This window comes from Myotis yumanensis, unplaced genomic scaffold (genome assembly GCF_028538775.1).
Source record: "Myotis yumanensis isolate MYYU_CA2020_CCGP unplaced genomic scaffold, mMyoYum1.0.hap1 SCAF_1, whole genome shotgun sequence".
In the NCBI taxonomy this organism is placed as follows: domain Eukaryota; kingdom Metazoa; phylum Chordata; class Mammalia; order Chiroptera; family Vespertilionidae; genus Myotis; species Myotis yumanensis.
Window position 1 is genome coordinate 156493829 of NW_027223752.1, and position 24139 is coordinate 156517967.

General features: G+C 35.8%; 1 protein-coding gene across 6 annotated transcripts in view; it reads left to right on the forward strand.

The window, feature by feature from the left end:
* The window catches only part of SEC24B (SEC24 homolog B, COPII coat complex component), a 90099-nt gene that overhangs the window by 46504 nt on the left and 19456 nt on the right, over positions 1-24139 (forward strand). Inside the window, exons 4-10 of one of the 6 annotated variants that reach the window (XM_070433588.1) lie at positions 5827-5931; positions 11331-11411; positions 14232-14455; positions 17279-17463; positions 20241-20343; positions 22762-22888; positions 23982-24091. In XM_070433588.1, coding sequence (XP_070289689.1) covers positions 5827-5931; positions 11331-11411; positions 14232-14455; positions 17279-17463; positions 20241-20343; positions 22762-22888; positions 23982-24091 — 935 coding nt within the window. The remainder of the gene's footprint in view (positions 1-5826; positions 5932-11330; positions 11412-14231; positions 14456-17278; positions 17464-20240; positions 20344-22761; positions 22889-23981; positions 24092-24139) is intronic. The other 5 variants (XM_070433597.1, XM_070433606.1, XM_070433615.1 and 2 more) reach the window with 5 other exon arrangements.

Below are 24139 nucleotides of genomic sequence, written 5' to 3' on the forward strand. Positions count from 1 at the left end.
TTGTTGTTGTTAATCCTCACCTGAGAATATTTTTTTGCCATTGATTTTTTTTTTGAGAGAGAGAGAGTGGAAGGGAGAGGGACATAGAAACATTGATGTGAGAGAGACACATCGATTGGTTGCCTCTCACACGTGCCCCGACTAGGGGGTGGAGGTTGAGCCTGCAACCCAGGTATGTGCCCTTGACCAGAATCGAACAGGGACCATCCCTTCAGTCCTCGGGCCAACACTCTATCCACTGAGCCAAACAGACTACGGCATTCCCTGCTAATTTTTTGTCCTTTCATAATTTCTTTCTGACCATTTTACTTTTTAAATACATGGTATTATCTTATTGTATCATAAACCACTTTTTCACAAAATAATTGTAATTATTTTCCTTAATAAGTAGATTTGAAAAGAGAATGAGCTACCATTTATCGAGCACTTATAATAAGCCAGATATTTCATATTTATTATTTAATCCCCATGTCAATCCTATGATGTAGATATTATCTGTTTTACAGATGAGAAAAGTGAGATTCACAAAAAAATTACATAGCCAGTCCAAATTATAGATTAGTAAGTAGCAGAATGAAAGATTTTTAACTCAGACTTTCTGTCCTTGTGCTCTTTCTATAAAATGAGGCTGAATTTGTTGGCTTTTAAACTCTTGATTTACCTAAGATATGCTCCTTGTTAAAATAAGTAACAGAAAAGATAATACTGGAGATATTTGAGTTGTAGCTTTTAATATTTCTTTTTCTTAAGTAGGAGATTGACTTCTTAGTGGCCTCTATGCCTTTGGCTAGGTCTGGGGTACACCTATAATTGTGTGAGTCAGGGCTACCATGTATGTTGTAGTTTGCGTGAATGGTGCCTCTTGTAGTTGTGCAGTGCATGGTTGTTGGTCTTATATGACTTACTAAAACAGTACTACTTAAAAGAGTAAGTTTTTTTGGTCACAGCTTCAAAGATGCCCTTGCTTAGTTAATTCTTTCAAAGACCTCGGCATTTTTTACTGGTTTTTAAATATCACCTCCTATTTACATAATATTTAGTATATTTCAGGCACCATTCTAAGGTTTGAAATATGTATATTAATTTATTTCATCCTCAAAACAACTTATTTGAGGTAGTTATTACCCCATTTACAGATCATGTAAATGAAGAACAGAAAGGTTAGTAACTTGCCCAAGGACACACAACTAGTAAGTAGAGGTAGCACCTAGAATTGAACCCAGAATCCCAATCTATCTATAATATCCTGCTGTTTATAGTCAGTATTTTTTACTGTTTTGCTTTGTTCTCATGGGATTTTTTCAAAAGTAGTGGGTTGTTTGACAGTAGTGATTGGGGACCCCATACATTCAGAATTATTAAATACATTCATTTTTCAATATTTGAATTAAGAATGTTCCAGTGAAAACCAACCCAACTTGTAAGGTTTCATTTTTAACAGAAACATGTATGGCAAGGTAAAAGAAAGTCTATAGATTTAGGGAGTTGTGATTAATAATTTAAGGAAGGGGATATGTTTTCCCTTTAGCACCTGAGATTTTTATACCTCAGGGCAATGCGTTATAGTAAGGTTTAGGATAAATTCAGAATAAGTTTCCTTTGTAAAGGGAGAGAAAGGCTGTTGTTAACACAGGCACTTTCTTAGGTGGGTAAGTTTTAGGAAAGAGAGGAATATGGTAATTGATTCCCTTAAAACCATCCTTTTGAAAGAATCTTTGGAAAGCTTTATAGTATGTGTACCTCATTTGAAGACCAGTTTAGGAAAGATAACAGTTACTCCAAAGTCTGAACTCTTGAATTTACAAAAGCTAACCTCACAAGGATTTGTTCTCTTAAGACTAGTTTGTTTTATTTCCAATGTAGCTGTTTCTAGGGAATAGTGAAGAAGCCTTTTATTAAAAGTGTCCCCAAGGATATGGTCTCCTGGAGAGTTTTGCCAGAAAGTACTTCAATGATGGGTAGTTTAAACCAAATGTCCTTTTTAAGATATTGGAGCCCTGTTAATTACAGAACTCTTCATAATGTCAGATTCTTGCAGACTCCTTGCATACTGGTTTCATAGTCATACCTTGTAAGTTCTAATTTAGACAGAATAAGTTAGGATATAGCATTCCCTCCCCATTTGATGGTGGTGGGATGGAAGGTACTCCGTGTACATTTTTGCAGTGGGTTTTGGGCTGAGCTCTGGAAGACATGTCATATGCTTACCATTTTCTTTATAAATGCAGCCTATGTATGTCATACATAGGTTCTGGCTCGTAAGAAAAGGAATCTGAGAAAAGGCATTCTGGAAGTTCTCAGAACCATTCACATATTGCAGAACAGCAGCTTGGCTGTCAGCCTCTTTCTGGCCATACTCCTTTAGTGCAGTTTGTATGTACTGGATGGATCCAATCTAGAGAAGGGCACTTAATACGGATTGGCTGATATTCTGGAGCTCTTACCATTCCTCTTTGGATTAAATAAAATGTCATATTCTTGTGCTATTACTATCACCAAGCTTTTTTAACAAAGTTTACTTGAACAAGGAAAGGAAGGCTCAATTCTGAGCATATTAAGTCACATTTGGGGAAGGGCTTAAATCTTGATACTTTCATCTCCAGCACTTCTTACGAAGCACTGCATCTTTTTGCAGGAAAGTAATGTTTTGAGTATTCTGGCTGATATGCTGTTAATATAGTATAGTTGACAACTATAGTATAATCTAACATGATATTATGATGAGTGATAATATTACTCTAGTCTGTCTTATTTGTGAATTTGTTCCAGTGCATGGAGCATTGTTTTATAATTTCTTTTTATCATTCTGTAGTGATTTCATTTGCTTCCAATTAAGTATTGGATATTTTTCCAATAATAAGTAAATCTATTTTTATTCATTAAATCTGAAGAAAGAGAAGGAAATATTTATCTTATAATGTTATGGTGTCCCTGTACTTTGGCTCCTTTGATTAGTACAGAGTCAGCAACCTACATATTCATTCAATCATGAAAATAATGGATTGTCCTCTGATTTTTTCTTGATTATTGGCCTCTGTTAGCTCAGCAGAGTGGTTGGCAAACTCATTAGTCAACAGAGCCAAATATCAACAGTATAACGACTGAAATTTCTTTTGAGAGCCAAATTTTTTAAACTTAAACTATATAGGTAGGTACATTGTTATTAACTTAATTAGGGTACTCCTGAGCTGGCCTTTGCTAAAAACGTCCTCAATCTGAGGGGTCGACCTCAGCGAACGTACCCCCACTTCTTCTAACGCCACTTCTTCAAAATAGACTCGCCCAGGCCGAAAACCCAACTTCTGTGCATGGGCCATGAAGTTTCAATCGCACTGTCCATGCGCACCCGCACGTGGTATTTTGTGGAAGAGCCACAGTTAAGGGGCCAAAGAGCCGCATGTGGCTTGCGAGCCATGGTTTACCGACCACTTGCCAGCACAACAAATGGAATTTCTTCCTGTTTCTTCTTACTAAATATATACATGTACACACAGGGTGGGGCAAAAGTAGGTTCACAGTTGTATGTGAAACGTTTATTCTTGTATTATGTTTTTTAATTATTGTGTTATTTTCCATGTGAACAACTGTAGACCTACTTTTGCCTCATCATGTATGTGTACTTTCTAAAGTGCAGTGCTAATTGCATTTTGAGAAAGTACTTTTTTTTTTATGATTGGCTTTGGAGTGCTTTTGTACTTTTATTTAAATGCTTTTGTCTTATAGTCAGAAAATTTGGAGCATTTTAAGAGGTACAGTGTTGCTGTGGAGAAAATGATATTCAAAACTTCCACCTTCTGCAACTTCACTGTCCTCTTTCAAGCTTGCTCTTACATCCCACTGTTGTGGATACGCATAGGACTTCTTAGCCTGCAGTGAACTGCCAATAGAAAGCAAAACAGGCTCATCTCCAATTGCTAGTTCAAACCTTCTCTAGATGGACTGGAATTTAGTATTTCATTTAAAAGGCCATCTCTTCCATTGCCTGTCTGCAAGGCTCTGTATATTCAGTGATGAACAAAACAGGTGTAGTTCCCATTCTTACTAACATTGAGTGAAGCTAGGGGAGGTGGGGTTTCTGTTCAGTCATTAATTATTTCCACTTCTGAAACATACTTTTCCCCCACCTCAAAAACATAAGTTTATGAGCAAGGTGTCTGCATGGTTGGGCTTTTCACTGGAAGAGGGACATTTAAAGCCAGCATTTTGGACTGCTAGTCGAAAGCTACCACCTCACCATGTAGCCACGCTCCTGGCACATCTTGTATGACACCTGGCTCCCAACACGCAAAAGTACTTCATTTTAAGGAAGTCCTTAAATTGAAGAATTTCTTTTCTATAAAACCTTTTTACTGTAAACATATGTTTACCTGTAAACTTCTTAGTATATCTAACCTAAGGTCTAATATTAGTCAAATTTTTATCTTACCTAGACTTTTATTAGAGGAATATGCCCCTCTGAATTTGGTCTTTCAAGGTATCAAGCTTATTTCTTGTATTTTCTGATATTACTTAAATTGATTTTATTTTCTCAGATGAATTTATCATAACTGCCATTTTATCTATATATTTAGAAGATGTTTCAGCAAAGCTAGCTGATTTTTTTCATGACTTTTTTAGTTAGGGTGAGGAGATTACACATGTACAGTTTAACCTTTATTCCCTTCTCAGCTCAGATGTTACTCTTTAATAGCTTTTTTCTTACTATAGACATAGTTTTGTTTATCCATGCTAATTTAAAACGTCACCTGAAAGAAACAATGAAGAGAGCATCAGGGAGCTACCATGGGATTTTGGTGAGGCCAGGCTTCATTGTGCTTCCAGTATTGTGAAATGCTCTTGAAAATTCACACAGTTTCTAGGTTTTTCTTTTTTTCAAGCTGAGCTGTAAGATTTTTCTTACAGGGGGCTTATTCTTATTTATAAGATATTTTCATTTTTAATTAAGATTATTTTCCCTCTTAAAAAATTTCTGTGGATGTTAGTGTTTTAAGTCTTGATTTTGGCACATTAATTAAATAATAAAAACACCCAATCAAAATTTTAAAGAGAAGTATTATACAGTTACCAGCTGTTGTGCCTTTTCTACAGACTCTACCTTCTCTTGGTGGATCTCACAGAGGACCACTCATTGACCTACTTCACACTCAGGTGCAGGCAATAGACTGAAGCTGAGATAATTGGCCATCTCAGAAAATACACTATTCCGTAATTGCCACACTTGCAGGGCCACAATTAATTACTCTCCCTCCCGACCCCCCCAAAACATACACACACCCTTTTTTTGAACGTCTGCTGATAGCAGAGAACTATGCTGAATATAGTTCTTTTCTTTAACTGTCATTCTTTTTCCGTTATGAGAACTGAGTTACCATCAAGGTGGCATTAACAGAAGGAAGGTATCAAGAATCTCTGTGTGTGTTGTATGCTGTATAAATTCATTTCAGTAAAATGATCACTGCTCACCAAGAATGCACAGTCCCAAAGGAAGTATACTACAAGGGCCCTAAACTTAAAGAAGGTAAACATGTATAGAACTCAGTGAGATTTTCAGAGATTATCATTGCCATTTCCTAATATTGTTAGTGTAATACATGGTACTTTTTTCCACACTTAAATCAGCTACTTCATATTAAAGCTGCTTTTACTAAACTGCTTTTAGAGATTTTCTAACAGTTTCCGTTTTGATAATAAATTTGCTAATATTAATATGCATGCTGGGTTGCTCTTTGGAATGTCAGAGTTCTTTCTCACTTTTAATGCAATGTCAAATTTTATTTCTCATCTTTCCTGTTGGTTTGACTCGTGTTTGTGCTTTCCACTTTACAGGCATGCAGTATGGTGAATATGTTAATAATCAAGCTAGCTCCGCACCAACTCCCTTGTCATCAACTTCCGATGATGAGGAAGAGGAGGAGGAGGATGAGGAAGCAGGTCTGCTTTAGCTTTACACCAGTTCTTAATCTTTTCCTACTCAAGTTTTTTTTTTTTTTTAATGTCCACAGTCTTATAGCCTCTTTAAAAAGTATCTTTGCAGATTTAGCTCAATGAACTTACTTGGTTTAGGTTATAGAAGATTGGGGTCACTTGAAATTTGGTGTTGTGCTTATTGGTTTTGTTTTTCTTCCTTTGGACATCTTTACCATTTCATTAAATAACAATACATCGTTCATGATGACAGTGGTTTCTTCTTTCAGAAATGCATTTCCGCTCAGGTCATGCAAAAGAATTGAGTATTGATTGAAGCTTTTGACTGTTTGCTCTAACACCTTTTAGGAGGAATGTTTTCTTTTCTGCTTTGCATGCTACTTAGTCTAAACAGAATAAACCATTTGGATTTATATAACAATGGCAGAAATAGAACAATGTTTCTTTAAGCTCCTTTTGGCACTTACTATATATTTAGAAAGCCAAAAATTTGTAGTTATTTTCCAGTTTGCAAATATTCTCTATATATGGTGGCTGTAGCTGGAAGTTCCATCTTTCTGTACAGTGAGAGAGGGCAGAGTACTGGAGCTAAAATGAAGGTAATTTGATACCAGAGTTAGAGTTCAAAAGGTTCAAATAGAAATGGTGTTCAAATGGTGATTGGATGTCTGGGCTAGCCTTAAATCTAATTAACTAAAATACTAAACATTTGCAGATGCTTTATTGTTTCCAGCCTGTTACAGATATGTAGTATTTAATCAGTAATATGGATTATGGATTTTCTTAAGTGCCAGTAAACTAACGGTATAGTAAGTCCCAGTTATCTCATTTCTCTGTAAAAGTATCCTGAATTCTGTACATCTAACTTATAGAGTCTATTTGTAACCTTATTAAAAATTTATAGAGTTCATTTGTAACCTTATTAAAAATGCAATAAGCTCACAGAATAGTTTGGAATCTAGAACAAAATTACAGTGAATTCTATGTTAATCATAGTGTTTTATAGGACTATATAGGATAATCTGGAACCAGATATAGGGTTGGATGACAGGGAAGATTCTCTGGGGGATTAAGACTGGTACCTGAGCTGAGTCTAAAAGGAGTAGTTGGATTAGGCAGGTGAGGGATCCGGGGAGAGGCACAGATACTTTTTAAAACAAAGCAAGGAGGTTTTGAGAAGATGGCATATTGGGGAACTTTAGTGAATCTAGGACCTATGGTCTGCAAAGGACCGTGGCCAGAAGAATTGAATGAGGTTGGGTAGAATGACTGGATGAGATCTTTGAAAACCAGGCACAGCAGATCCTCAAATAACATCATTTTGGTATAAAGTTAATGAGATACTGCAAGAACTTAAATCTTGTTTATATTGATTAGCCTATGGTCAGATTGATTTAATTATACATTACTTCACTTAACACAGAAGCTATAGATGATGTTAAGTGAGGACTTACTGTATTTCATATTAAGGTGTTTGGATTTTATTTTGAAGGTAGTGAGGAGTCACTGAGGGAGTTTACATGGAAAAATAACAGCCAAATTTGCACTTCTCTTACACAAGTATTCATAGGAGCATATTGAAACTAGCCTCTTAGAATAATCTCGTGAGGAAGATGAGTTCTGAGGCTAAGGTAGCCAGAAGATTGAAGGAGAGTATAGCATAGCATTACCAAACGAAGAAAATCATTTTTTTTTTTTTTTTTTTTTTAATATATTTTATTGATTTTTTACAGAGAGGAAGGGAGAGAGATAGATAGTCAGAAACATCGATGGGAGAGAAACATCGATCAGCTGCATCCTGCACATCTCCCACTGGGGATGTGCCCGCAACCCAGGTACATGCCCTTGACCGGAATCGAACCTGGGACCCTTCAGTCCGCAGGCCGACGCTCTATCCACCGAGCCAAACCGGTTTCGGCAGAAAATCATTTTTACAAATCGAAAGTAATTTGGCTAGCAGTGGTAAATGTTAAGGAATGTTTGGTTGAAGTCTGAGAAAAAACAGTTGGCTTTATCAATCAGGGTTCCTGTCTTGTTTTTTCTGCCCCCCTCCCCCCACACACACCCCCAACCTCATTTGTAACACTGTTTGAGGGGATAGGGGGAGGGATGAGAGAAAATGAAGAGCATTTCCTAAGTCTGGTTAATATCTGTTTAATATTAACAGTAGTCCTGTGGAGTAGGTATTAGTTTAAAATCTGTTGTTACAAATAAGAAGTGGTTCATAGATGTTAGGTGTCTTGTTCATTTTCTTTTAACTGACAAGCGGTGGAGATGGAATTTGACTTATACTTTTTCCATGATTTATGCAAGTTATGAGGAAGTAAAACTTCAAGTTGGTTAATTTAAAGTTGACCAATATTAGTAAGTACATTGGACTTCCTTGACCCATGTTGCTTATCTTTTAAAGGCTTACATGCATCCCCATACTTTTCCCCCACCTTCAAGGATTTTGAGCTGTTCTTATGATCTATTTTCCCTTTGCTTCCTCAGATTTCAGCTCTTCCTCTCTTCCTCCTCCTCTTCTTTCAGTGTATGACATGTAGCCAGTAAAAGAATAAGGGAAAATTCTTCCTAAGTACTGCATTCAAATAGTGATAACAAATACTCTGATTTGTTCTCAGAGTATTTGTTACTAATTGTAGTGTGAAGTGACTGAGGTAAATTGGGCCTATGTAAGGTTTAAGAGTGGGAAAAAGTACCAAAGTTGTTTGTTCAACTGAAACCAGCTAGTATGCAGAAAGCAGTACTTTGCTTGATGTTATTTCATTTGCCTCTTTATTTTAGAAAATCATGTTAGTATAATTTAGCACTAAAGCTTCAGATTATTTTATTAAAATGTATCCCAAGTATGTATGTTTTGGATGCTATGTTTGGTTATTAACTTAGAATGAAATTTTGGCTAGTAGGCCATTAAAATTTTTTTAAGCTGTCACTATAGTTCAGATTATCAAAGTTCAGAAGCTCTTTATTAGCTTTAGGTGAAGTTGGTTGAGTGTGTGACTTTAAGATATAAAGGTACCTTTTTATGACAGCAAGATGAATACTGAAACTCTGTAGATTAAAGTCATTTTCTTAAATATTTTTATTCTTTGTTTTAAAATTGTATTTATTTTTTTCAATTACTGTTGGTATTCAGTGTTATATTAATTTCAGGTGTGCAGCACTCCTATATTCTAAGAGTTTTGTAGTTTTAGTGCTTACATTTTGGTCCATGATCTACTTTTAGTTCATTTTAGTGTAGAGTATAAAGAAAGAGTCTAACTTTTTTCTTCTGCCTGTGACTATCTAGTTGTTCCAGAACCATTTGTTGAAAAGAATTTACACAATAATAAAGTTAATCATTTTAAAGTGTACAATTCAGTGCCATTTAGTACATTCACAATGTTGTGCAACCACCATCTCTATCTAATTGTTTCATTTTGTTTTTTGTGCACCCACCACTTCTATCCAGTTCTAATTTTGTGAATGTACTAACTAAACATTACATTATCCCAAAGGAAAACTGTGTGACCATTAAGCAACAGCTTCCCATTTCCCCCTTCTCTCAGCTCTTGGAAACCACCAACCTACTTTCTAGCCCTATAGATTTCCTAGTCTGCATATTTCATATAAATGAAATCATGCAATGTGTGACCTCTTCTGTCTCGCTTTTTTCACTTAGCATGCTTTAGGAATTATTCATATTGTAGCATGTGTTTGTACTTCATTCATTTTTATAGGTAAACTAGTAGATAAATAATACCCCATTGTATAGATATACCATATTTTGTTTATCCATTCATCTCCTGATGAATATTTGGGTTTTGGTCTATTTTTTTTTAATGCTATCACTTTTAGACTTTGACCTTATGTATTAGCATTCTTCTTTAGTTAGAAATTCACAAATAAAAAAAAATCCATTGTTCCCCATTCTTAATTAAGAATAATGACCTATGTACACCATTTTTCTAGTTATCACAAAGAAAGTGTTTTGTGTTTTCCACCTATTTTTTTTGTAGTCCTCATACTTTGCATAAGTTTTTTCATGTTCAGTGTCTCATTGAAGCCTCACAAGAACATTAAAAAAGACATATAGGGCATTTTTTAAATTGTTCTCATTTTGCAGAAGAGAGTATTGATTGTTTTTTCCCCAAAGTTATATAACAAGTAAATGACAGAGTCTAATGTAACTGCAGTCTTTTGCTCCAAATCATGTTCTTTGCTGGTAATAAAATCAGTCTATGCAAAAAGCTTTAATTGTTATGCCATGAGTCAACATACCTAGTCACAGGGTTTTCCAAAAGTAGCCAATGAAAGGTAATTATGCATGCCTGTTCTTTTTATATCACAGTTAAAAATTAACCTAAAATGTAGTTTAAACTCCATCTATAATAATAAAAGCATAATATGCTAATTAGACCGTACATCCTCCCAGATGACCTTCCAGATGAAGCCGGGGCTGTGAGGGATGCCCGAGTCCTGGGTGCCTGCTGGCGGCCGGAGGGAAGCCCAGGTCCTGGGTGCCAGAGGGAAGCTGGTGCCAGCAGCTGGGGGAAGGAAGGCCTACTCTTACACGAATTTTGTGCATTGGGCCCCTAGTTTATAATATTGTTGTTAAGAGCTAGGATCACCTCTGTACCACAGAATCTTGTCTTACAGTTAAAAAAGACCAAGAGCTCTAACACCAGAGAGGGACCATGTGCATTTTTGGTTTTATTCATCACTGTATACACTAGCGTATTTACCTAGTATAGCTGCAGTGTAGGCTCTCAAAATATTTGTTGAGTGAACAGATGAAGGAAATGTATTGTACATTCTATCTGTGTGACCCATCACTAAATTTCATCATAAATTGCCACAGAAAATTTCTATTAATCTTACAGGTTTTGAATGAACACACAATAAGAATTCTTTTTTTAATCCTCATCTGAGGACATGGAGAGAGAGAGAGAGAGAGAGAGATAGTGAGAAACATTGATCGGTTGCCTTCCGTATGCACGCCAACTGGGGATCAAAAAGTCATTAAAATTTAATTATCTTAAAGTATCCTAATACTGATAATATATATTTAATAGTTTGCAGTTTGATAGATGCAGTTTTTGAGATGTAACTGTATTAAAATTTCTATCAATGTAAAATTTATATTTGTGTGTGAAGTAATTTAATATCTATTCTCTAGGATGCCATCACATGTGAATGATTAAATCTTACTCCACTCATCAGCTCCATCGTCTTCCTACTCTCATTCTCATCCCCTATTCTTGTATCAGAAATTTATTTATGTGTTTTTAAAAATGTCTTTAAACATCAGTCATTTTACATTTTCACTAGAGTCAGCAAAGCATCTTCTATAAAATTGCCAAAGGCTGCCCTAAGATACATTTTCATTTTAGACTTAGTAGACACTTTGGTTTTCCTTTTAGGTATTGACAGCTCTTCTACCACAAGCAGTGCTTCTCCACTGCCCAACAGTTACGATGCCCTAGAAGGAGGCGGCTACCCAGGTAATTGGTTTTGTGCCTGTTTAATGGTTGCTTGAAAAGTCACTGACCATTAATTGCTTTCAAAACATGAACATGTATTATACATAATTAGCAGGGTGTATATTTTTTAACAGAAGAGGGGACATTTTCCTGGTATTTCTCAGCCTTAATTATATGGTATTAATTTTTATATACCAACTATGAATGTTGTTTTTGGGCAGCTTAAGGAAATTTATTACTCTATTTTTGTTATCATGCTCTTTATTTTTTTCCTCCTTCTCAAAGTCTTTTAATAGTGAATAATTTTTCTCTTCTTTTCCCTTTTTTTATGCTAATAACTCCTTAAATATATTTTATATTTCTGTTCTCATGCTTAGGTCCTTGAATTCCTTCCAACTAGCCTCTGCATATAAGTAGTCTTTGACTCTTTACTCCCCCTATGGCTCCTGGCTGCCTCCACCAGGTAAATAGATTAACCAACTTGGATGTAGTTTTTGGAGGCATTACTTTTAACCATATCAGGAAATAACTTTGGTCATTACATAGAAATAGGAGTAGTGGATAGTATTAAAGGAAAAACACACAAGCTTAACCTTTTGTAATTAATAGTCATTTTTATTATAACATCTTATACTGTGATTTTCCTGATTTGCCTATCTCCTATAACCTGACAACCACACCTGACCTACCTTTTTTTCTCTCTCTCTTTGTGATGACTCAAACTTTAGGACTAATAGAATAAGTAATGTTGCCCTTCTCTTCTTATCACTCTGAGAATAATCCAGGATTAAAGTTGAAGTATTCTATACTTAACTGAATGCACTATCTTGCTACCATTATCCTATGAATCAGAAAAGTTTAATCTCAGCTTAATATAGAATTCCCTTTTAATATTTTAAGAATACTTAAATAAGCTACTTTAGTCTTTTGTGGTTACAGATTTTTCCTACCTAGGAACCAGTATTTGTGTGTATGTGTATAAGAAGTTGTGGACCATTCTAAAAGCAATCATTGTCATCATAATATTCTAGAAGTTACTTCATTGACTAAAAGATGAATAGTCTAGCCTGTCCGTTGTGGCTCAGTGGTTGAGCATTGACCTATGAACCAGGAGGTCATAATTTGATTCCTGGTCAGGGCACATGTCCGGGTTATGGACTTGATCCCTGATAGGGTCATGCAGAAGGCAGCTAATCAATGATTTTCATCATTAATGTTTCTATCTCTCCCTTTCCCTTCCTCTCTGAAGTCAATAAAAATATATTAAAAAAAAAAAAAAAGATGAATACTCTAACTGTATAGTGTGTCATGAGCTTCAGAGTAACCTGAAGTGAAATGTCCAGTGTGGTGTAGTTAAAAGATCATGGCCTTGGAATTGGGCCTTGGTTTGTTTATATTGATTTATCAACAAATCTTATTCTCATTATGAACTGTGCTTTCAGAGTAAGTGAGTGACCTACGGCAAATTTTCTAGCAATATATATAGCAACAAAATTAAGGAAAGATGTGAGCAACTGTAGCAGTAAGGTTAAGTGAATTGAAAGTTTACTATGTCAGGTACTAGGATAGATTTTAGGACTATAGAAATGTATGAACTATTGTCCATTTCTTATAGAAGGGGAAAGTTTTAGACTTCCATGTTTATGAATTCAGTTCTTTATTTCTTATGCTGATGTCATGTTAAGAGACCTTTCTACTTACAATCTCAACGCCATGAGGAGAGACAAGCAGGAAATTTAAGAATCTGACACTGCATTGACGCTCTTGTCCTTTTAAGTCTGGGATATTACCAGAAAGCCAATAAGCCAAGCCTTGCCTAATTAACACATGATGATAGAGAGCAGAATGTGTAGGAATGTATCTTCAAAATTAGAGCAAATAGAGTCAGTAGAAAGATGTGATTCCTCAAGAAACTTTTTAAAAATAAATTTTATTTAGTCAGTTGCTTTTGAGAACGCATTTTTTCCATAGTCTGATTACTGGTGAAGAATATCATTTTTTATATGAAAATAGATTTGAATACATCTATGTTATAGCTATAAAATCTAACAGTCAATATACCAAATTGTTAGTAATGGTTATGTGTAATAGAATAATTTTTAGGATTTCTTCTTGTTATTCTTGTATATGATGATTAAATTTTCTGTTTTCATAATTTTAATCACATTTTAGTTTTTGTTTTAAATTTCAATAATGGAAGAACATTGATTCATTAAATTGTATTGACATCTACTGCATACCAGACATTGTTTTAGGAGCTGGACACTTCTAGACACACTTTCATATTTTCATAGTTTTGCCTCTATAAATAATACAGATTTCTAGGGGATTATAGAAATATGCCACTCTTTTCATGGACATATTTTATAGATGGCAGGGTCAGATAAATGGCAAAGTAAAGAGTAGTTGACACTCTTTTTAGTGCTTTGCTTTGTTTTCTGCTTTATAGCCCCATTCCTGAGGAAAAAATAAAAGGAAAAACTGTTTTTTGTATGGTTAATATATAAATATAAAGGCCTTATCTATTAGAAATACCACCTGAATATCAAAGTATTTGTTCAAGTGATACCAAATGAGGTTTTCTTAAAATAGGTCTATAAAAAAAAAAATGGGTTGGGAACATATAAAACAGGATTAGCAAAATATTGATGATTATTAAAGCTGGATGATGAGTATGTGAGGCTTATTAGTTTATTCTCTACTTTTGTGAATGTTCAAAATTTCCCATAGTAAAAAGTTAAAGAAAAAGGGAAATGCCAGAGGTTATGGCTCTCCCAAGAGCCAAGTCTTTTTATACAGTCGTGTTTTCAGGTATTAACACCTTGTTTTTCTCTTTGTTAGATATGTTTTCTTCATCAGCAAGCAGTCCTGCTCCTGATCCCGCTCCTGAACCTGACCCTACTCCAGCTCCAGTGCCCACTGCCCCTCAGCCTTCAAAAGTGGCTAAACCATTTGGATATGGTTACCCCACTCTTCAGCCTGGTTATCAGAATACTGCAGCACCACTGCATTCCGGAGGACAGCCCTGTAGCCCAGCATATTCTGGATTCCAGCAGTATGCTCAAGTATGTATTTAGTCATAGAAAGACATTGCATATCTAAAAATTGTGAAACTATCAATTCTAACAAATTTCTGGTGATTCAAATGGGTCATAGGTACCAATACAGATAAGCCTGGATTGAGCATAGAAAGAATTTGTTTCTAATTTTTAAAATATATTTTATTGATTTTTTACAGAGAGGAAGGGAGAGGGATAGAGAGTTAGAAATATTGATTAAAGAGAAACATCGATCAGCTGCCTCCTGCACACCTCCCACTGGGATGTGCCCGGAACCAAGGTACATGCCCTTGACCAGAATCGAACCTGGGACTCTTAAGTCCACAGGCCGACGCTCTATCTGCTGAGCCAAACCAGTTAGGGCTGTTTATAATTTTTATGTGTGTGTATACATAGAAAAAATAAAAGGAAATATAAATATTAAATTTTTATTTTTTACTTATTTTTATTTATTTCAGAGAGGAAGGGAGAGGGAGAGAGAGAGAGAAACATCAGTGATGAGAGAGAATTATTGATCAGCTGCCTTCTACACACCCCACACTGGGGATTGAGCCCACAACCCAGGCATGTGCCCTGACCAGAATTGAACCATAACCTCCTGGTTCATAGGTCGACATTCAACCACTGAGCCACACCAGGCAGGCAACATTAAATTTTTAAAGAGGTTACATTTGGATGAAGATATTAGCTGTAATTTTTCTTCATTGTACTTTTATTTTTCAGTCTTCATAATGTGCATGTATTAATTTTATCAAAATTAAATAAGCATTAAGTGTTCTGTGTGTTTTTAAATTCTGTATTACTAAGCTGGTTACCTAAAAAAATGATACGGCATAAATGTGGTTTGCAATTTTGGTTCCAACTCTTAACTTGAAGAAATCTGTATGACATATAACTAGGTACTAGCCTCCACATACATAAATGCTTGTCAGTGCTTATGTTCATTAACTACTTCTATGACCCATTTTGACATGACTTTGTTTGGATGCACCTCTTAAATACAATTTAATAATACAGAACAGTAGTTTACATTTATATTTATTGAGAAGAAAATAAAATATAAAAAAGATGGCAAAAACATTCTATTTATAATAAAACTGTTCTTAGACTAACTTAATAGAAATTTCATCTTATAGTGAATTAAGAATAACAGTTAGAGTGAAGTAGTAAAATTCTTTGTTTCTGGATTTAATCTTAGAATTAAGGTTCAAAAGGAAGAAGAAGACTTAGAGAGGCACCAGAAAAATATGGTTGATTGGCACAAATTTCGCTGACTTCCGTTTTGTTAGGTTTTCCAGATGAAGCACATTTTTAATCACTCTGGTCTGACTTGTGTGCTTTAAGCAAATTGCTTTTGGGGTCATAATATGTCATTTATTTATACATTGTGATGGAAAGAAAGACAAGTTCAAAGAAAGAATCTGGTTCTTGGAATGTTGGGCAAGGAAAAAAAATATTTTGAAATTGAAAGTGATGACATGAAAAGGTTTCATAATGACATAGGAAAAAGTTCTTGGCCAAACCTGGCCTGCTGCCTACTTTGGTAAATAAACTTGTACTGGACCACAGCCACACTCATTCTTTTATGTGTGTATTATCTATGCCGACTTTTATACTACAGTGGTAGAGTTGAATAGTTGCAAAAGAGACCAAGTGGCTCTTAAATTTTGAAATACTTATTATCTGGGCCTCTACAGAAAAAGGTTACAGACCTTTGACATAAGAGAATGGGAATTATCATTCTTGTCCCATCATATTTGGGAGGTTATTTTGGCAAGGTTAAGAGACTGTCTTTGGAATAAAAGTAAAAATTAATATTTAATATACTCGATTTTTAAATGTAGCCTCATTCTATTCTTCTGTAATCACAATCCTTTTTATACTCTAGCTTTAGATTAGAGGAGTTTGGATAAAGGGGCAGAGACAGATTGAAAAATGTTGTTAATCACAGTTGAAATGAGCATCCTAAATCCAGAGCTGTAGGAGTGGACTCTTAGACATCATCCTAGTCCCAACTTTCATTTTTAAAATTTTTTTCTGAAATGCAACCCATAATATGTAAAAGTATATAAATTAGCAGCATGCAGCTTAAGACATTTCTACAAATTGTACATACTCACATAGCCAACAGCCAGAGGCCATTCATGCCTTTTCTATTTATTAACCCTCCAAACAAGAATTGACAACTGTCTTGACTTCTAATATCAGATTAGTTTTGTTTGTTTTTAAAGTTTATATAAGTGGGATCATACTGTATGTACTCTTAGCTAGACTCTCTTGCTCAACAATATGCTTGTTATGCTCTTGTAGTTCATTCGTTTCATTGTTATATAGTACTTCATTATGTAAATATACCACAGTTTATTTGTTTTGTTGAGGGTCTTTAGGGTAAATTTCCAATTGGGGACTATTATGAATAGTACTGTTATGAATATTTCTCTTCATATCTTTTTAAGTGACTATGTATACATCTAGAAGTAGGATCACTGGGGTCATGAGGTGTCCATATGTTCAATCTCTGCAGTTACTGCCCAGCAATTTTCCAAAGCAGATTTTCCAATTTATACCTTCCATTAACAGTATGTGAGAGTTGCAGTTGGAACCAGAATTGCTAATAAGATTTTAATTCATTCAGTATTTTTGCTTTCAGTTGTTTTTTTTTTAAAGAATGCTTTAAATTGAACTGTCCTATTAAGTCATTCTACTGTTAATAACAGGTTTAAATGTTCTTTCTTTTTTCTATATACTAAAATCCTATATGTAGTATAATACATTTTATTCATGCTTGTTATATTGTTCTTTTTGTTTTGCTTTTAATTTATCTCTCAGCAGTATCCTGGTATGAACCAGCTGTCCTCCAGTCTGGGAGGACTGAGCCTTCAGAGTTCTGTACAACCAGAAAGCCTAAGACCTGTAAACCTCACTCAGGAGAGGAATATTTTACCCGTGACTCCTATTTTGGCTCCTATACCCAACTTGAACTTAGACCTTAAAAAATTAAACTGTAGCCCAGAGTAAGTATTTATTTTATAATTTTCAAAAATAGTAAAAGTAGTATGGTATTAATTCCTTGAGTGGAAGTTTTGTTAATGTGAACACTTCTATTTTAGTTTGTATAGATATCCTGTATATAAAATTCAATTTAGGTTGTTTGTTCCTGTCCCATCTCTGTCTTTTTCCACTTCCATTCCTATCACCTAATACGAGGGACCTTTTTTTCTTTTTTAGTGAAGGGTTTTAGGAACCCAAATCTATATTTTCCTTCTCTTAAATTTTTTTCTCCTCACTTTTCATCAGCAATAACTTCTTGTGTCTTTTAAATAAAGTGGAATCTTTACAGTTTTATGCCCTTTAATCTTTGCTTGAAAAGGACATAAAGTTATATAATTGCAAAAACAGTTTTAACACGTTAAGCACCCAGCCTGCTTTGTCTTCCGGAAGGAAAGTATAGTGTCAGTCACCGGTGACTGACAGGGCGCTTAACATGTTAAATTAATGGTTTATCCCTGAATTTTCTTTTCCCACTCAGTATAGAATGTGAAGTCCGTTACCCCAGCCAATTTATCCAGCCTGAATTTAGATTTGGATTTCTTTTTATTGAGTATTTCCTCACCTCCTGGGGAAATTCAGCTGGCAGCCTGCATCTGGTGGCCATCCTCTGTGTGGATAAGCTCTGTTACGTACTTCACAGTGCCTCCAAGATAAAAAGTTCTCTGTTCTTGCCTGCTTTCAGTACTTCTGTGTCCTGGTAGGATATTCCTCTGCTCCCAGAAGACATCCTCTGCTCCTGGAATCTCTTATAAAGTAAACTCTGATTCACAGAACAACATTAAGTTCTTCCTTGTGTTAAGAGAGTTGGTATTCTTTAGAGCCAGTATTGCCCTTTGTAAGGCAATAGATTTCTAGCTTTTTTAAAAAGTATAATAAGCCTCTCTTTTTCAACCAAAATCTTATATAGTTTCCAATACAGAAAATGGAGCTTTCCGAGGGTCCCCTCTCTACTCCCCCACCCTACCACCTATCCTCCATCTGTGCCTAAGGAAGTGCCAAGATTACTTTGATAAAAAATGAATAAATTGATTCTAGGTTGAAAATAGCTGCCCATCCTTCTGAGTGTAAGCTTCTGTCAAGTCAATAAGTATGCGGATTATGGCCTTTATTATGAATAGTTAGGCATTCCCAAGTAGGTGAGTGTATTATATTGTGTGTGTATATGTACATGTATATGAATATCTATTAAAGAGTCCATAGGGAGGGAATGCTATATGCGTTTCTACTTAGTTATATGTTTTCTGTGAAAATATCTCATCAAAATAGAGTAATTAGAAGTACAGGCTTTAGAATTGGACATACCTAGGCTGCTTACCCTGGTTCCACTGATAAGTAGCTATGAGATTTTGTGCCAATTATATAACCTCTCAAATTCTTAGCATTGTCAACTGTAAAATAGGAATAATAATTGTGCCTACATATTAAGATAAATTATTCAAATGATAAATATTAATGAATGCCTTCTAAGTGAAGTGCCAGGCACTGTTTCTGGTGCTGAGCATGAAGCAATAAACTGAACAGATTTCCCAGTCTCATGTAACTTAGATCCTATTAAGGAAGACATACTTTGAGCAGTCAAACTAATAAGTATATAATGAAATGTCAATGTATTACTATGAAGTAGGGAGTAGTAAAAGTGGAGGGTGACTGTTTTTTATTGAGGAGTCAGGACAGCTTTTCCCTAAGAGTTACCATTTGAGTAGAGATCTGAAAGAAGTGAGAGAGTGTGCCCAGCTGCTTGGACTGCACACGTAGAGGTCCCGGAGCTGGAACACCACCAGCCTGGATTAGGGTGTATCTGGCTTTCTCTGCAGACTGTCAACCACTCTTAGGAAAATGCCTTTCCTGGTTTCTCCTACTTCTGCTTTTTAGCTCTTTATTGATTCTGTGCCTACTGACCTTAACTTACAACTTAATAAGTTATAAGCACTTACTGTATGAGAGGAATAGTCCTACGATGACACAGGACAAAATGATCTCTGATCTCAAGTGGAAAAGACAGACAAAGTACACAACCAACTAAAGCAAGTCAGACTAATTGATACCACAGAAGCATAAACAGATCTCAGAGCACAGAGGGAGAAGTCCTTCTGACTTGTGATCAGGGGTGAGGGTGGCTTCAGAGGAAGCAGGAACTGATGAGTCTCAGGCTAGGAGTTCAGCGGGTGAAAAGTGGGGAGTAAAAAAAGGAACAGCATTATTAAAAGTGCAAAGATATGCCTTTTCACTCACGTTTTCTTCTCCCTCCTATTTATGCCCTACATGCTAGTCATAATGGAGTAATTGTTTTTCTACCATGAAAATGTTGAGTCCTTAATTTAGGTATTTTCACATTTTACATATATACATGTTTAAAGTAATAAGGATCTTCCTAATTACCATTACAGACCATATTCAAATGATTTTCATTTATGACCTTAAATCAGCGGTTCTCAGCCTGTGGGTCGCGATCCCTTTGGCGGTCGAACAACCCTTTCACAGGGGTCGCCTAAGACCATCCTGCACATCAGATATTTACATTACAATTCATAACAGTAGCAACATTACAGTTATGAAGTAGCAACGAAAATAATTTTATGGTTGGGTCACAACATGAGGAATTGTATTTAAAGGGCCAGAAGTTTGAGAACCACTCCCTTAAATGTTCTTATTTATCTACAACAACTGTCTACTTCAGGGTGTTTGTTTTTTGTTTTTTTCTGATAGCTAATGTAGTCCGTGTTCTTTATATTTTTTGCAGTTCCTTTCGGTGTACTTTGACAAATATTCCGCAGACACAGGCTTTACTGACTAAAGCTAAGCTTCCTTTAGGATTATTGTTACATCCCTTCAGAGACCTAACGGTAAAGTCATATTTAAAAATATTTGTGGGTACTGACATGTGTTTTTATGTGCAAGGTATTTAGATTGTATATTTTCTCAGAATTTTTTCATCTTCTTTTATTTGAAGTTAACAAATTTCTGTCCAGTTCAATTCAGCAAACACTTTCTGAGCACCTGCTTTGTGACAGGTCCTAAACTAAGCACTGGTAAATATAGAGGTGATTAAGTCATTGGCCTTGTCCCTAAGAAAGTCTTCTCTAACAGGGAACAAAGATGTAAGAACAAATAATTACATGCAGGAGAATTAATACATGTTAACTAATCCAATTCTATAAGGTATTTAGGGGGTGAGTATAGTATGGGAAGTAATTTCCTCTGGCTATGGTAGCAGAAGTTTTCTATGAGTGATGAAGTCTGAGCTGGATTTTGAAAGATTAGTTTTGAAAGTTGGAGAGGCCATAGAGGATAAACTTAAGGAGTCCTAGAGACCTGGTGCACTTGGGGGGGAGGGTCCCCTCAGCCCAGCCTGCGCCCTTTTTCGAAGCCTGGGAGCCATCAGTTGGACATCCTTAGTGCTGCAGAGGTGGGAGAGGCTCCTACCACCACCGCTGCCTTCGCCAGCCATGAGCCCGGCTTTTGGTTGAGCGCTGCTCCCTGTGGGAGCGCAATGACCATCAGGGGGCAGCTCCTTGCGTTGAGCATCTGCCCCCTGGTGGTCAGTGCACATCATAGCAACCAGTCGTTCCCCAGTTCAGTTGATTTGCATATTACCCTTTTATTATATAGCAGCGGTTCTCAACCTGTGGGTCTCGACCCCTTTGGCGGTCCAACAACCCTTTCACAGGGGTTGCCTAAGACCATCCTCCATATCAGATATTTACATTACAATTCATAACAGTAGCAACATTACAGTTATGAAGTAGCAACGACAATAATTTTATGGTTGGGTCACAACATGAGGAACTTTATTTAAAGGGCCAGAAGGTTGATCAACCAAAGGACTTGTAATGCATGCATATAAGCCAAACCAATGGACATGGACAACAGGGGAATGAGAGCATGAGTGGGGGGCGGGGAATTTGGGGGTTTATGGGGGGATGAGGACACATTTGTAATACCTTAACCAATAAAGAAATTAAAGATAAAAAAATAAAAATAAAATACATACTCTAAATAAATAAATAAATGGCCAGAAGGTTGAGAACCACTGTTATATAGGCTAAAGGAAACACCAACAATGATGTGCAATTAGGGAAGAAAACTGTATGATTATTCCTAACTATTAAATAACCTTCAGAATAATAAAGTTCAGCCACCTCGAGTCTATTGAATTAAAACATTACTTGTTTAAGTTTCCAAAGTCTATTTGGTTTTATTTCATGCAAAAAATATATTTAAACTAAGATTTTGAAACTTCAGAAATAAATTTTATTCAGGTACATTTTATTTATACTTTACAAGCTGCATTTCTCACTCACACTGTTTTACTCCTGTGACTTTCTACCCCTCTTATTGCTACTGAGTTTCTTTTGTTCTACCATCCACACAATATTGATTTGCTTCCCTATCATGCTAGGTTAGGATACAAAGGTCAGTACGCTTCCTCGTGGAGCTTGCTTTCCTACTAAGATGAACAGAAAGGAGCAAAGTGAATAGCAAATAAAATAATTAGGATATGTAATGAGGATCTTGAATTCATTCAGTAAATACTATTTGATAACTTGTAATACTGTTGCAACCTTTATGTCTGACCAGATAGTTTATTTCCCATATACACAGGTGAGAAATTTTAAACAAAGAAATATACTAAAAGGTTATTGGGTTAATTCAGGAAGATAGAATAATATGTAATTTTTAAAGATCTTTTTCACATTTTCTAACTTCCTTAAATTGAATATGAAGTTCTTTTCTCAAACTAGGCATAAAGATGTATTTGTTTCCAAGGCACATTTTGTTTGTTTTCTTGTGGCCTGGGCTCCCACCGGGATTGTTGTGGCTGTCGAATGAGCAGTGCAGATAGCACCAGGTGCAGAGACAAAGGCATTTTTATATGGTATATGTTTCTCTGTGTTATTTCTTGAATCTAGCTGATAAGCTCTGAGATACAGATATATAGAGAGATATATCTATCTGTCTATAGATAGATAGATACATACAGATATTTTTTGTTTGTTTTTTTTGCCAACCAGGTTTTTCTTGTCAGCTAGTAACTATTATTGCATTTGGTTGGACTTTATTTTGGTATTATTTTATATGAAGATTATGATAAAAGAGGGAAAAAACTTGATAGCTGCTTCTGTTACTTAGCGCATCACTGGATTTTATTAAAATGCTTCAGTTTCAAAACACAGTTATTGTTTTGTTTGATTATGATCACAGCAGCATGTGTGTTTCCTGGAGTGTTTGTTCTGCGACAACATCTTTATTTTACTTTCTAGCAATTACCCGTGATAACATCAAATACCATTGTGAGGTGCCGATCTTGTCGAACATATATCAACCCTTTCGTATCCTTCATTGATCAGCGTAGATGGAAATGCAATTTGTGCTATAGAGTCAATGATGGTGAGTTCGGATTCTTAAAATAAGTGTGTTTGATATTGTAAACATTGTGACATTTTTCATCTAGTCTCTCTGCTCACTACTTTCAAAACTTTCATACCACTTTTAATGGTGAGAGTATAGGCTAGGGCAGTGGTCGGCAAACCGCGGCTCTCGAGCCACATGCGGCTCTTTGGCCCCTTAAGTGTGGCTCTTCCACAAAATACCACGTGCAGGCGCGCACGTACAGTGCGATTGAAACTTCGTGGCCCATGTGCAGAAGTCGGGTATTCGGCCTGGGCGAGTCTATTTTGAAGAAGTGGCGTTAGAAGAAGTGGGGGTACGTTCGCTGAGGTCAACCCCTCAGATTGAGGACGTTTTTAGCAAAGGCCAGCTTAGGAGTACCCTAATTAAGTTAATAACAATGTACCTACCTATATAGTTTAAGTTTAAAAAATTTGGCTCTCAAAAGAAATTTCAATCGTTGTACTGTTGATATTTGGCTCTGTTGACTAATGAGTTTGCCAACCACTGGGCTAGGGACACTTCATTTTGGCTAGCCAAGGAGATAATGAGGAGAAGTGACAGTGAGGTCAAACTAAAAGGTATTCATAAAACAAGCAGTAAAGGTCATGCAGGTGAGGTCATGCAGACTAATTACGCTTGACCCTGACAAGTTAAGATTGTCTTCTGTTGATACATTTGGTTCGTTCTACTCAGTGTAGACCTTTGCCATTGTATCTGATCACATGGGTTCAGTGTGTCTGTTTTCCCCTTTAGTCATTTCTTAGGATATGTTAGTGTGATTGCTTTCAAATTTGTGTTTCTGTCTGATTTTTCCCCCCATGTCATTGTGGTAAATAGAACACAAACTTAAAAAGCAAGGTTACTTGTGTTCTGGTTTCCTAACCCGATTTCATAAAAAAAGTTTCTTAATCCTTCTGCTATATTTTTTAAAGAGGGCTTAAGGAATTAGTTTTTACCATTAGATGTTCACAGAATTATTGTAAACCTTATATAAATTAATGATAGAGGTGTTTATTTCTAGGAGTGCATATGTGTGCAAAGTTATAAATTGTGTTACTAATTTTATACTGGATTCCTAATTCTTATCTAGTTCCTGAAGAATTTATGTATAATCCCCTTACCCGCTCTTATGGAGAGCCTCATAAACGGCCAGAAGTTCAGAATTCAACTGTGGAATTCATTGCTTCGTCTGATTACATGGTAACTATTCAGTGTTAAAGTTACTCTTGGGATCAATTGTATTGGTCA